General features: G+C 30.3%; 1 protein-coding gene across 2 annotated transcripts in view; it reads right to left on the bottom strand.

Annotated features, from left to right (window-relative positions):
• Positions 1-14,414, bottom strand: part of LOC127718790 (triple functional domain protein-like) — a 273,187-nt gene that overhangs the window by 39,696 nt on the left and 219,077 nt on the right. For both annotated transcript variants that reach the window (XM_052224840.1, XM_052224841.1), the window contains exon 41: positions 5,454-5,645. In XM_052224840.1, the coding sequence (XP_052080800.1) occupies positions 5,454-5,645 (192 nt within the window). The remainder of the gene's footprint in view (positions 1-5,453; positions 5,646-14,414) is intronic.

Consider the following 14,414-nt stretch of genomic DNA (forward strand, 5'->3'; position numbering starts at 1 on the left):
ACTGTTTACTGTAAAAGATGCCCACAATTCTTATTCAACAATATCACAATCTGGCAATGGAGAAAAGGGGGGAGATTTTGCCAACTAAATTTACAAAAGTTTCTTATTCAAAATCTATACCAATTGTCAATTTGGCTCATCCCTACTTATACCTTAAAGCAAATCTGCTTAAAAAAAGTATTTAAAAGATGATAGATGATGAAAGATTTTTTTTCCTAAATTTACCTTTAAAAGTGACTCATGTCAAAGGTCAACAGAACTTGTGCCTCTTGTTAAATTTGATATATGTTTTAAAAAGGACACCCAATCATAACACTTTATAAAGTTATGAACTTTGACCCCTAAATCAATTATAACATGTAATATTATCTTCAAATCCTGATTACCACATGTATGTACATATCATCTGTGATAATTATATGACAACCAAGCTAAGGCTTAGTCTATAAGTATAATTCTATATTAACAGATAACCACTTTCAAGTCGCTTGCACTACAAGCAATCTTTTATGCTGTATATTTTCATGTAGCTGTGTTCTTTTAGACTGTAATACTTCTTGATGTTTAATTTCTAATTTTCTTGAGTACTGTTCTCTTATCATTGATACCAGTAACTCAAAACCGATCCAGATATAGGGACCATCAGAGATTCGGGTGGGCATCGAACACAATTTAAGTTATATTCCAACATCTTTAACTATGAACTTGAAAAAGTCAATATGTCACAGTCATAACAAAATTCTGTTGACCTTTTACACTTAAAAAGGGACAAAAACTTACAAAAGTCCATGTTGATCTATTGTAAAACCATAAGAAAATTTTAAAGTCCATATTGACTGACTGTAAAAATTTAAGTATATTGAACAAAGTCCATGTTGAAATAATAGCCTGTTATAAGTATATTCTCATAGGTCGACGCTGACTGACTGTAAAATCTTCAGTAAACTGCAGAGTCAATGTCGACCGACTGTAAAATCATCAGTAAATTGTAATGTCCATGTTGATTGGGTGTAACAAAGATTGGGATGTGACATGAAAACAAACCACAAGTAATAAACAATGATATGCATTCATAGACAAAGTAGTTTTACAGAGTAATAGCTGGATGTTATCCAAGGCACAGGGTTTAAAAACAATGGCATTCTTTCAAAGTTAGGAGGTGATGCTACATTAAGAAATTCCATTAGAATATGTAGAGCAACCACAGTTTGACAGGTCTTACAATGTCACATTTCTGGATTATGAGTCTTTTCACATATAATTATAGGAGAGAGAGAGAGAGAGAGAGAGAGAGAGAGAGAGAGAGAGAGAGCAAACCTCATTGTGAGTTCAAGATGACCCCTAGCACCAGTTTGAGTAGAAAGTTGTTAATGCTACCATGGACACAGATGTTGAGGTAATATCAACATGTCCTGAGTTCAAAATTTTAATGAAATCCTGGAAAAGGTACAGCCATAATGGAGGGTGTGGATGGGGGTTTACAGAATAGAGAATAATGGACCAAAAAAAGTAAAGAATATATAATAATGAGGTGCTACAATATAAAGAATAGAGCAAAATGGGAAAAAAGTATAAAAAATAGAGAAAATTGGGAAAAAAGTATAAAGAATAGAGAAAAATGGCCTAAAAAATTAAAGAATACAGAAATGAAAGACCCCCCATCCAGACCCTCATAAAGGTCCTTACACCAACACCAAGTAGGAAAATAGAGATGACAGTTTCAGCATGATCTGATTCAAAGACAGTTAACAATGTTTATATTTTTCCATTAACTGAAATTCCACTGGAAATTTTGGCATTCTGAGAGAATGGATGAAAAAAATAATAATTTTTTTGAAAGACATTTGCATCATTTTGTATTCAGCTATAAATTCTGAAATCAACAATCTTATTTAAATATGTGACAATTTCAGGACAAAATCTGTATTCTTTAAGGTTTTTTTCCAAGAGTCTGAGTGTACAGTAAGTGTTAAAGTTCATCATAAAATCAGTTTGTCTACAAATATATTTCCTACTTCTTGATAACAAATGACAACTTCCTACTTGGCTAAACATTAAACATAAAACAATTTAAACAATTTAGGTAATTTGAAATGGACTTAAAAAAGAGGTTTTTAAATATTTTCAAAAACCTATTAAAAATGTGTTTGTAAAATATGTAATCATACTGAACCCAATACTGATTAATGAAATAGATACAATTCGTTTTTTATGTAACTTATGAAAAAATATAGAAAGCAATATTTACCTGAAAGCGTCTAATTAATTCACCTACCACTGACATAGTTGTTATTATTTATCAACAATAATTTTCTGTGTAATATCATAACCTATTTATTATGTCCATGGTATGAGGTCTATAAATAAGTCATAACTTAATCTTCAAAAGGGCCCATTAAGGGCAAAAAAAATAACAATACACAATTTTGAAATTTTACAAATTTTTTTTTTTCCTTATATTTTCTAACTACTATGTATCCATCTATATAAAAAAAATAGAGGTAAAATTTTGAAAAGTATTTTGTGCTATTACTCTGAACCCCAAGAGAACCTCAATAGTTTATAATGATAACCTACGTGTAATTTCCGATGAAAGATAGGGCTTATTTGCAACAAAACAGTAACTTCTTTATAACTTGGGTCAAACAATACTCACTGAGTGATTGTGACAACCGATTACTAGCACTTATCTTAAGGAAGACAGACTAAACAATAAAGAGAAAAAAGGGGGAGGCTTTCCTTTAAGGAAGGAAGGAAGGCAAACTATAACCAGACAGACAAAACTGGGGGAAGGTTTCCTTTTTAACAAAAAAAAATTAAACTTATAATACATAGAAATCTTGTGAAAAAAGAAGCCAATTTCCTGGAGGGTAAAATGTTCTAAAAAACCTAGACCATAGAAGTGACTATAGAGAGATGAGAGAAATGGTAATCCTTGGGTGGATGAGATTATACACATGTTTTTATAAAGAAGCATCGACAAACAAGTAACAGAAGTTACAGCAATATATGTAAACAATCTTCAAAAATGGACAAACATTTACACCTTATAGCACCACTGGGCGTTAAGCAACCAACAATCAATCAATCAATTTATCACCTTATAGGAATCCTAGATTGATGAATTGAAAGGAGTTCCCTCAAGACAAATAAAAGTAACTTTACTTGAGCTCTTTATTTTCCTCCCCTCTTCTGGGACTGATTTTGTGTTTCTACTAAGCAGACATTCTAATGCCATGGAATAAATATTTTTACCTTAACTTTAAGGTCACCTTAACTTTAAATATGTGTGATTTGGTAGCTTGGTGAATAATAAGAAATGAGAGGAATGTGTCTCTCACATCAATTTTAATGTGAAATGTCATCGTGTTTTCCTTGTTCTTAGCTCTAAGTTACAGCCAAATCAAACTGATTCTTTCTGCTTAGATTTTCTCCCTCAAGTTTATTACAAATAATTTTTTCAAAATTTATTATCAGCATGATGAGATAAAAGTTTTCTACTTATCAAATTTAAAAATTGGAACAAGAATTTAACTTGTCAAGAGTTATTGTAAATATAACTATTTTGACATAATTTAGAGTTACGTTTATCATATATTTTTGCGACCCTGTCTTATTATAACTGGTTTCAAGGTAGGAAGAATACTACAAATTTGCTAGCCCACTTAAATTTAATTTGTTGTGGCCTAATAATATGTCATGGGCCTCTTCATTTATAATCTATATTGTTATAATGGTACTATCTATTTCTGATCACACTTGTGGTGTTTAATTTGAAACTTTATTTTTTTTCTCCTTTTATGAACTTGAAATGGATCTCATTAAAATTTAAGATCACAATATGACAAAATTAAATAGGGATAATTCTATCTTTTAAACTTGTTTGTTTATAAATGGATTTTTCAAAGTGTCATATTTTATTAATAAACCTATAGTTATTATCTTATTATTGAAAAGAAACTGCAATCTATATATAATTATCTTTTAATTATCTTTTAGGTTCAAATTATGGGTTACACTTTAGAAATCTGACTAACTTTATCTGAAAAGGCTTATTTACAATGTTTAGGGAAAAAGTAAATAAATACCAGATAAAACGTAACTAATTGAACATAATGATCAACAAATAGGTAGTAGAAGATATTTTTTTGGGGGGTAGGGAAGGGGATGGGGGGTTTAAACATTTTAAACCCTTAGCCAAAATTTCATCTTAGACTAAATATTGATAAAAGTTTTTATTTCCCTTCCTAAAAATTAGCACTTCTTTATGAGAATAGATCTTCTATAATATTATTTCAGATACAGAAGTCCAATTATTAAAAGACCTAAAATACCAAGTACTGTCTTTTTATCAGAGGCCTAATAAGTTACATGGTCATGATTTAGCAAAAGCTCAAGCAGTCATTATGGTTAGTTAAATCAACAAACATGATCCATCACTAATGTGAAAACAAAATATGTCTTCTAAATGACCAGTTAAATCTGCAAACAATAGCCAACATCTTCGTTGAAAACTAATGTTTTTTTAATGGAACATCCCATGTTACAATACTTTAAATAATCCATCTGTGACATGTAGTGTTTTGTAGTTTAATGGAACATCCCATGTTACAATACTTTAAATAGTCCATCAGTGACATGTAGTGTTTTGTAGTTTAATGGAACATCCCATGTTACAATACTTTAAATAGTCCATCAGTGACATGTAGTGTTTTGTAGTTTAATGGAACATCCCATGTTACAATACTTTAAATAGCCCATCAGTGACATGTAGTGTTTTGTAGTTTAATGGAACATCCCATGTTACAATACTTTAAATAGCCCATCAGTGACATGTAGTGTTTTGTAGTTTAAAGGAACATCCCATGTTACAATACTTTAAATAGTCCATCAGTGACATGTAGTGTTTTGTAGTTTAATGGAACATCCCATGTTACAATACTTTAAATAGTCCATCAGTGACATGAAGTGTTTTGTAGACTGTTGATTGGCTGTTCAATCTTTTTTAAAAAATTTTACCATGATTTTTTTCTGTCTCTCTTCACCTTACTAGTTCTCTCTTTCGTATCTTCTGAATTTTCAAAGTAAAACATAGGTTAGGGGGGAGGGTTGGGCACCCACTAACATGTTTGACCCCGCCACATTCTGTATGTACCTGTCCCAAGTCAGGAGCTTGTAATTCAGTGGTTGTCGTTTGTTGCTGTGTTACATATTTCTTTTTTCGTTCATTATTTTGTACATGAATTAGGCCGTTGGTTTTTCTCGTTTGAATTGATTTACATTTGTCATTTCAGGGCCTTTTATAGCTGACTATGCGGTATGGGCTTTGCTCATTGTTGAAGGCCGTACGGTGACCTATAGTTGTTAATTTCTGTGTCATTTGGTCTCTTGTGGAGAGTTGTCTCATTAACAATCATACCACATCTTCTTTTTTATAATCTAACAACACTTACCACTTTTTTAGATAAGTCTTCTGAGGAATCTTCTTTGGAAGCTTTAAATGTGCGGTCCTGGATTTTCATTGGTGGGGGAACTGTTGGCAAATCTACATCATCTGCATCATCCTCAGCCACTTCTAATGGCTTCTTTTGTGCTACCACGGTAACTTGATTGTGCTGGGGCTGTACATGAGCTTCTTGTTGATCCTGAAAAAAAAAATTAAACTCATTAGTTCTGATATTCTAATGAAACTTACCATTAATAGCAGAATGTGGATTCAAATGCAGGCACTTTTTAAATCACATTCACTTCTCTGAAATTATTATACTAATCAATGTTAATTTTGAAACTTATGATATGCTTCCGTCGTCTTTTTTTCTTGTCAAGCCATTTTGTTAGGCAATGAATGATAGAACTAGTTAAAAGTCTACACTCATTTTATATATAACCTTATTGATAACTACGAGTATTACTTCAAGATCATATGTAGTAATTTCAACAACAAATAACTAAGAATATTAGGTTAAAATATAAAGCTAGAGTCAATCTACCCTTTGTGGATTTAAAGCAATAAGCACCTTTGCTCACTAAGAGAAAACTTCAAAAATATGCATGATACAAAATGCAAAAGGACATTTCATATAAATAATATATGAATAAGGTTAGTTCAAAAAGTCTAAGAAGAGGACAGGAGATACATACAAAATAACATCATCTCCCAACAAAATGTAGAAACCCCATTTTACTATGTGAAAATGACCATAATACAAGGAATTATTTGAATCTGGAATAATTTTGAATTCTGGAAAAGAGATGTATGATGAAAACTAACCCAATTTAGGAGGGTAAGCCATGCATGGCTAAGGGTGGTTAGTTAGTTCATACTGAAATATCAGTGAAAGTAAAATTAAGCTTAGCCATGCATGGCTAACCTATTTAGTTGGGTTAGTTTTAATCATACATTTCTAATCAAATTTAAAGAATTCAAAATTATTCCAGATTCAAAAAATTCCTCGTTATAATGAAAATTATAACCAGAGGTTCCTTATTATTCAGCAATATGTAAGATTATGCTAAGTTAAGTTAATCCTCATTTGGTGTTTAATTTCACTCTCAACACCGAAAAGCCTTGTTCTCTTATGGAAAATGCTTAAAAACAAATATTTAATGGGATCATATCACAGCATTCAGCTGTCAGAAAGAATAGGTCATTGTTGGTAAGTGTGGAAAGATGATTAGCCTATATAAATGAATATCCTATTTGAAACAGTAGATATGTGTTAAGAATCTGTTACACTGGGAAACCCATAAAACTACAAAAATAGGTGAATTTCGTTTGTTAGGAAATAAAATATGGTATTCTGTTTAAAATCATCAGCTGTACAAAACACAGAGGTTAGATATATATATATGGGACACAACTTCAGAAAAACCAAACATTGGAAGCAATAAAAACAAACAAGCCTTGAAAAAAATTATAAAACCATGTTGCATATATCTTTTGGAAGTTTCAGTAAAAGACACTTTAAACTGAAAGTGTGACATGGGATATATATACCATAATCTGTCAATTATGCCATGAAAACGAAAAATAATTTAGGCAGGCAAAAGCACTAAATTTGTGTACTTCAAACAAAAAGAAGTCACAAAAAGGGTTAAACTGCAGTTTTCCTACCTCTTTTGTAACCATATATTTGTCTTTTTTATGCCAGCACGGACATACTATGCCAAGTAAATGCAGCATCTCAGAATCAATGTCATTCAGATGTTTTGAAACATTATCCCTTTAACTCTTTGAATTGTCATGACAACAAAAAGTCTTCAAAATGTTTAAAGTCACCATCAATTTCTTTTAAATATAGTTCATGATGTTCCAGAAAATTTCCTAAATATAATAGATGCTTTTTATGATGATTTAAAACAAACAGAACTGCACAAATCTCTCAACTTTTAAATTACATCTATTTCAATGCAAATGATTTTGAAAATTCATTTCAAATTTGTCAAAAATATGTCCACTTTTAGGTACCAGTATAGGTATTCATTACCAGATCTAAAAATAATTTATAACTCCAATGTCTATGCATAAACTATAAGAAATTTCAAAATTCAAGTTAAGAATGCCACACAATCTCTCTACTTCTGTGAAAATAACATATATCCATTATCTATTAAGTAACTTCTCCATATCATGGATGGAGGCTTCAATCACAAGATGCACAAAATTTTGGAACTTCAATCAAACCCAGTGAATTAAAACCAAATTTGTGAACAATTACACTGACATATTCCTGGTAAAGATATCAACACTACATTTTAAATAAATGCATTTACAATGAAAGTATTGTTCTCTACATATATTAGAAAATTCTTTGCAATTATTTCACTATTCAACTTTGAGCAATTGACAACTTATAAACAACCACTGCACTTTCACAAAACATTCCCTAGTTTAAATTTCCAATGGCAAATTTCTATGTTGGCGATTAACGTCAACCACAATTTTAACTACATGTACATTATGTTGACCATTACACATACATGTACTACAAGTAGTTATAAGTCAATTTAGGTCATATCCTTTTAGGTCGACAGTATCTACTCCTAATATGCATTCCAGCTTTATCAGTGTACATCCAACTTAAAGTGTTAGGCCAGATATGTTTACTGAAAGTACTTCATCCTCAATTAGAGATGTTAAAACATAAACTTCACTTGAAACAACTTCCCTTGTAAAAAATTGTGAAGTTTAAAATGTAAGTTAAAGATTAACTTGTATCATTACATATTTATTTTTTTTTCCTTTCAAACACTTTCTTCACATCCATATCTCAATAAAATTAAAACACTTTTGAAACATAAAATAAAACCTATATTTTCCTTCAAAAATTTAATTAATCTTGTTTTTAAAATTTGTGTTCCATAGATCCATAGTATAATACAAATACTATATATGCACAATTCTTAAAATCACAAAGCATGGTATGTTTATATTTAAAAAAATCTTTCATATTTTAAATATTCCTATGTGTTCAATGAACCCTTTTTCACACAAACTTAATTTAAATTACATATTAATATAATTATAGTAATTCATATAAAGTCACTGCAGTTTGGATATCTGCCACTCAATTATATTTCAGATTTAACTGTGCATTAAAACCCATGTCAAAATAGGTTATGTCTTTCTGTTCAATATTCCTATATCAAATATTTCCCAGTATTACTATGGCTAGTCTTCAAAATGAATTTTAAAAACAAAGTCCATTAGTTGCAGGGACCAACAATTACAGAACATTTAGTCAAAATACAAAGTATAAGTTGAACACATGAATGTATTTTACCACAGTCCAAAGTACAAGCTACAGTTAATTATGCTAGTTATGATTTGTCACAGAAATATGACAACTATCTAGGTGATATTAATTATGACTAATTATCAGTCTATTTAGTGATGGATGACTGGCATGAAAAAAAATAAACAACTTCTCGTTAGAAACTGTTTACTCTTTATGTCTCTTTTACATTCAGCTTTCTTTTTTCTATATTTCTTTCATAGAATAATCTTTCATTGAATTATAAATGTTTCCCGTTTTTCATTTATGTTATAAATTTTTTTATGATCCTCATAATTTTTGTTGTTAATAACTGAAGTGGGCCTTCAAATAATTTTTTTTTTACTGTTTCTGGTTCAAAAATTTAGCATTTACATATGAATAGAAGTTTTTATGGCAAAAAAATCATGAGACAGATATGAAAATCTAGGAACATCTTTATTTTGGGATCCTCAAACTAATTTGTGCCAAGAGTGCCAAAAGACCCTAAATTTGCAAGAGATCTTCATGGATTTGTGCAGTTATAACCCATAGGACCTCAAATCATCTATTTTTATATGATTTACAGCCACCAAATAATATGATCAGTATTTGTTTACTTATTGATTTTTCAAAATTTGTATTTTGTTTATTTCTACCTAAATTCAATATATCATAAAATCTCCACCTAAAAAAAAATAATTCCAGGTGAAGACATTACATATCTCCTTTAATTAATGCTAAGAACTCTGTCACACATTTAATACATCTGTATTAGTATAAGCATCTGGTGAATTTGCTGTTTAAAACAAGCAGGGAAAGACCCTATCAAACAAAACAAGAAAAAAAGTTAATTCATATAGAAAATAACAAGTAATTAGTTGTATTATTTCCTCCTCAAAGAGCAATTAGAGAAGATATTTATAGAAATGAACTAAATGATATTGAAAATCTAAATGATATATTGATTTTTTGATGGATGTGATTTCAGATTCTACTGGGTATCAGTTAATGGTTATAAATAACTAGAAGATATAAACCCAACAAATTCATAAATAGGATACCACATACTGGAATTAGGGGACAATTAAAGGAACAAAGCAAATTATAATTAACTTGGTCGGAATCTTTAGAGTTTAAAAGAGAGGTGAAAGATACCAACGGAATATTCAAACTCTTAAGTTGAAAACAAACTGACAATGCCATGGTAAAAATCAAAATCGACCAAAAGACAAACAACAGTAGACAAAACACAACACAGAAAACTAAAGACAGAAACCCCACCAAAATCCAGGTGGTGATCTCAGCTGCTCTGGAATGGTAGAGCCTGCTCTACATGGCAAATGTTCTACAGCAGCTCATTGAATATTTGTTCTGGGCAGCATTTTGAAATAACAACTTTCAGAAATTTCTTTGTAAAGATTTTATAATTAGAACCCCTATTTTTTTTTTCTTCCTTTATGGTAATTTTCTGTCACTCTATACAGGAACACTCATTTACTTATTAATACAGCCTCATTTTTCATGCCTGAACAATTTGCATTAGACCTTTTTAAGATATTGTGCAGATTTATCCTTTTCAACATATTATGCAGATATATCTGGGTGTTTTATAACTTGCTATGCGGTGGGGATTTCACTCATTGTTGAATGCCTACATAGTTGCTAAATAACTTCTTCATCATTTGGTGTTTGGTGAAAAGTTGTCTCATTGACAATCTATCCCATCTTCTTACCTTTTTATATATGTATATGTAGGGTTGGCCTGTTAAAAATTAAATATATTTGAAAAAAAAGAGAGTTTCCCCCTTTTATCTGGTGGATAATTGTCTCATTGAAAATCACATCTATCAGTTTCCACTGGACAAGCTTGTATACTATGTTGAAGTGACATTGGTTTCAATAATATCAAAGGTTAATCTGTAGTTTACTTTATTATAAAAAAAAAATAGCAGTTTAATAAACAGATCTTAATTAGTGAAAAAAACACTCTTTATTTGTAAATTTCTGCCGAAAATATAAACATTACAAAAAATTTCCAGTTTGTTATCTGAGATTCTGCAAAATACATACCTGCAGACTCCAAACAAAACTCCATTGCGAGCAGAATTTTTTCATCCTCCCAAAAAAATAAATCCAAAACAAAGACCATACCAATTAATACATTTCTCTAATCCTTCCTTTTGTCCTTGACGACAATGACGAGAATATATAAATATATATGTCTTATATAAATATATATGTCTCAAAAATCCAATAATCTCTCACTGGTTATTATCTCTATCAAAGGATTTATCTGTAATTCTACGATTCTGAATCAAATTGATCTACAGAAAGCTTGGAATCTGATGAAAGGAGATATTAAACAGATGTCTGAGGCAATGAAAGGATAATCAACATATACATGTACAACAGGAACAATGCTCGACATCAACATCGGGGGAAATTTGCTTATCAATATGTAACTACATGTATGAATTTACGGATAATCGTCCATATACACTTTCTTGACAAAATATACAATTTATAATAATAAATTTTTCTGTTCTGTGCTTATCTATATGTATTACATGTATGAATTTACTTACTTCACTTTTTTACTTATATCAAGGATTAAGGGTTGACCCTACTTTATTTGTCCCTTAGCAATTATGTTGATGAAAATTTCACTGGACAAACTTTTAAATATGACGACATGGACCATAAAAATCCGACCCAGTGCAATAAATGTTTTTTTTACATTAAAAACTCATTTGATTGTTTTTGAGGGAGGAGTTATACATTGCCAATGCAATTTTTTTAATAAGTCATTGTACTTTTTTCCTGATTCAGACTTCCACTAGATACTACAATGTTTACTCAAATTAATTCTTTAAAAAAATTATGCAAATTTGTAACATTATTCTGTGAATCTGTTTTTCCATTTTGTGAATCTCAGTAAATAGACCAAACGTTCTTTGCTAATGTAATAATTCATTTTTACATCCGATATGAATTGTTCATTATACGGGAGTCTCAATTTTGAAAAAAATATAAACTTGCTGATCTGCTCAAAACTCAGATAACTCTAAAATTGTTTGTCTTTTTTCACATGAAAAAGAAAATAACTAAAAAGACATTTTTCAATCAATTTTGGAATTCGTATCAAAATTACCTATAAATACATAACAATTCACATTTCTTCTTTAAAACTGTAATTATTTTTTCCTTTATGATATGAAAAGTCATTACAGTAATGAAACATGAATTTAAATTTCAAGCATTATTTAATTTACTATATTGGTGAGGTAAAAAATAAGATAAAAATAAAAATTATCCAGCTGAGGTAGTAAAACAAATCCATTTCCAGAGTTTCAGACTCTGGTCCTCCTATTCAGTATTTCAATCATGGTCTAGAAGCATACACAATTTAAATTCTTTTTTTAGAAAACAGAAATTGAAATTTAGAACAAGCAAGTTGCGTTAACAAACTGTCTTTTTCTGCAGCTGTCATGTTTTCTGTTAGTTGAAGCTACACCTGCCAGTCTGGCTAATAGAGTGCACCCTGATTCCAACACGAAATAACATACTCTCAGCACAATGCACTGATATTATTTATGGTTCAATGATCAAAACAGTCAGATTATACTGATAAAATGGGTTAGATGAAATATTAATAAACTTCCTATCAAAATGGATCAGCGACTATGCAACAGGGGGCAGTAAGAAATTTGTTTGAACTGGTTCCAGAAACAATTTGTTTTGTCTTTCCAATTCACCTGGATCAAATTCTGATAATAGGATTATTGAATAATGTACAAAACAGATAACAATAGAACAATTATATGTATATATTGTTTTCAAATAAAAGATGGAAGAACTTCCAGTCGACTTTCTGTCTACACTATAACGATCTGTTTAAGAGTTTAAGAACTGTAATTGCACTAAATGTTACAAGCTGCAACTTCCTAAGGTCAAATTAACCTTAATTCTATTTATAAGTTGTTTTGTATAGGTCCTTTAATTCTCTCTAAATGTTTTGTATTTCAAAGGTAGAACTTCAAGAACACGCCACACCCCTCTAGATTGATTGACTAATTGTTAATGTTCAAAGCCATCTTCAGCACTATTGGCTTTATTGTGGCAGTCAGTTTTTATTGGTGGATTAAGCCAGATTGCCTGAGAGAACCACCAACCTTCAGCAAGAAACTCACATGCGGGATATGAACTCACTACCTAAGTGCTGACAGGCTAGTGATACTGATACAGTAGATTTGACCACTCAGCCACGGAGGCCTCCAAACCGCTTTAGAAAGTTGATAGATACATCTTGAGCTACCTTCAGTGTTACACAGTTCCATCTGATGTCAAAGTTTCTTTAAATTTGTTGAACTTTTAAAAAGATTAGTAAGCTTGCAAAATAATAGAGGCTTTTCTGATATCATGTGTCTTTATAGAAAGCTATAACTTTATAGAGGAGGCATGTTGTCAAAAATAGTATTGTAATAAATATTAATAATTTTTATTTTTTTCAATGCTACATGTTTGTATTGTTTTCTGTCTATCGTTTTGTTATTTATATGTTTTTTTTTATTTAGTAACAATCCTATTGATTGGATTTTAGACTAATAAAATTCTTATTCTTATTCTTATTCTGTGTCTTACATGTGATCAATGGCTGCCACCATCATGTTTTTCATAATAAAATGTTTATTATTTGACCCTTAGAGGTGTTCTTTCAACTTTCCTAACAGATATAACCCTAACAATCTATTACTGAAACTGAACCCAATCAGTCAGTTATAATCAGTAATACAAAGACATGTGAAAACAGACACCTGTTGGTTAGACCTATAGATAGTAAACATATGTTAGTGTTTACAAACCTGCACTTTTGATCAAGGTCAAAAGCAGGTTTCATTCACAAAGAAGTATTTCATATGTTTTTCATAAGCAAATTTTGAAGATTGAAAACATTGCTGACATTAAGAATATAAATATTTTTATACTTATATTTTATAAATTTTCCACATTAGAATTTCTGAGCATTCATGAATGCTTTAGAATATTCAATATGTAATTGTGCTGTTGTTTTTACACCAAAACTGGTCCATGTGTTAACCAACTTATTCCAAATATTCAATGTTATTGAACAGATACATGAGCCTTCTTTAAGACATGAAAATTCATTTGACAGACACAACTGACTCTTTGCATAAACTACTGTTATTATTTCAATAGCTCGAGTAAGCAATCTAAACAATTTGTTCTTCAAGTGTTGTGCTGTTGCACCACTGTACCACTGTCCCACTCACACTTTAAACAGTTTACATTAGAAACACATTTCGTTAATATTGGAACAAACTCGGAAGGAAGTAGACTTGGGTAAAGGAAGATCCTCTTTAAATCAGTGATGTAGTTGTAAAGTAGCCGTCTTATGTTATGCCTTTTTAAGTACTAGTAAAATGATCTTTTGTTACTTAGATACTTATGATACACTTGTATTTATTAAAATGGTTGATTTATCAACAAATGATCAAATTGTGTAAAAATAGGAAGCCATTGTCTATAAAGCCAATAGTGGTGCTGAAAGTGTTGTTAAAACACCAACAATCAATCAATCAATCAATCAATAAAATGATTGATACAAACTAACCAGTAGTTTTATATTTAAGAGTTATG

This window comes from Mytilus californianus, unplaced genomic scaffold (genome assembly GCF_021869535.1).
Source record: "Mytilus californianus isolate M0D057914Y unplaced genomic scaffold, xbMytCali1.0.p SCAF_10, whole genome shotgun sequence".
NCBI lineage: Eukaryota > Metazoa > Mollusca > Bivalvia > Mytilida > Mytilidae > Mytilus > Mytilus californianus.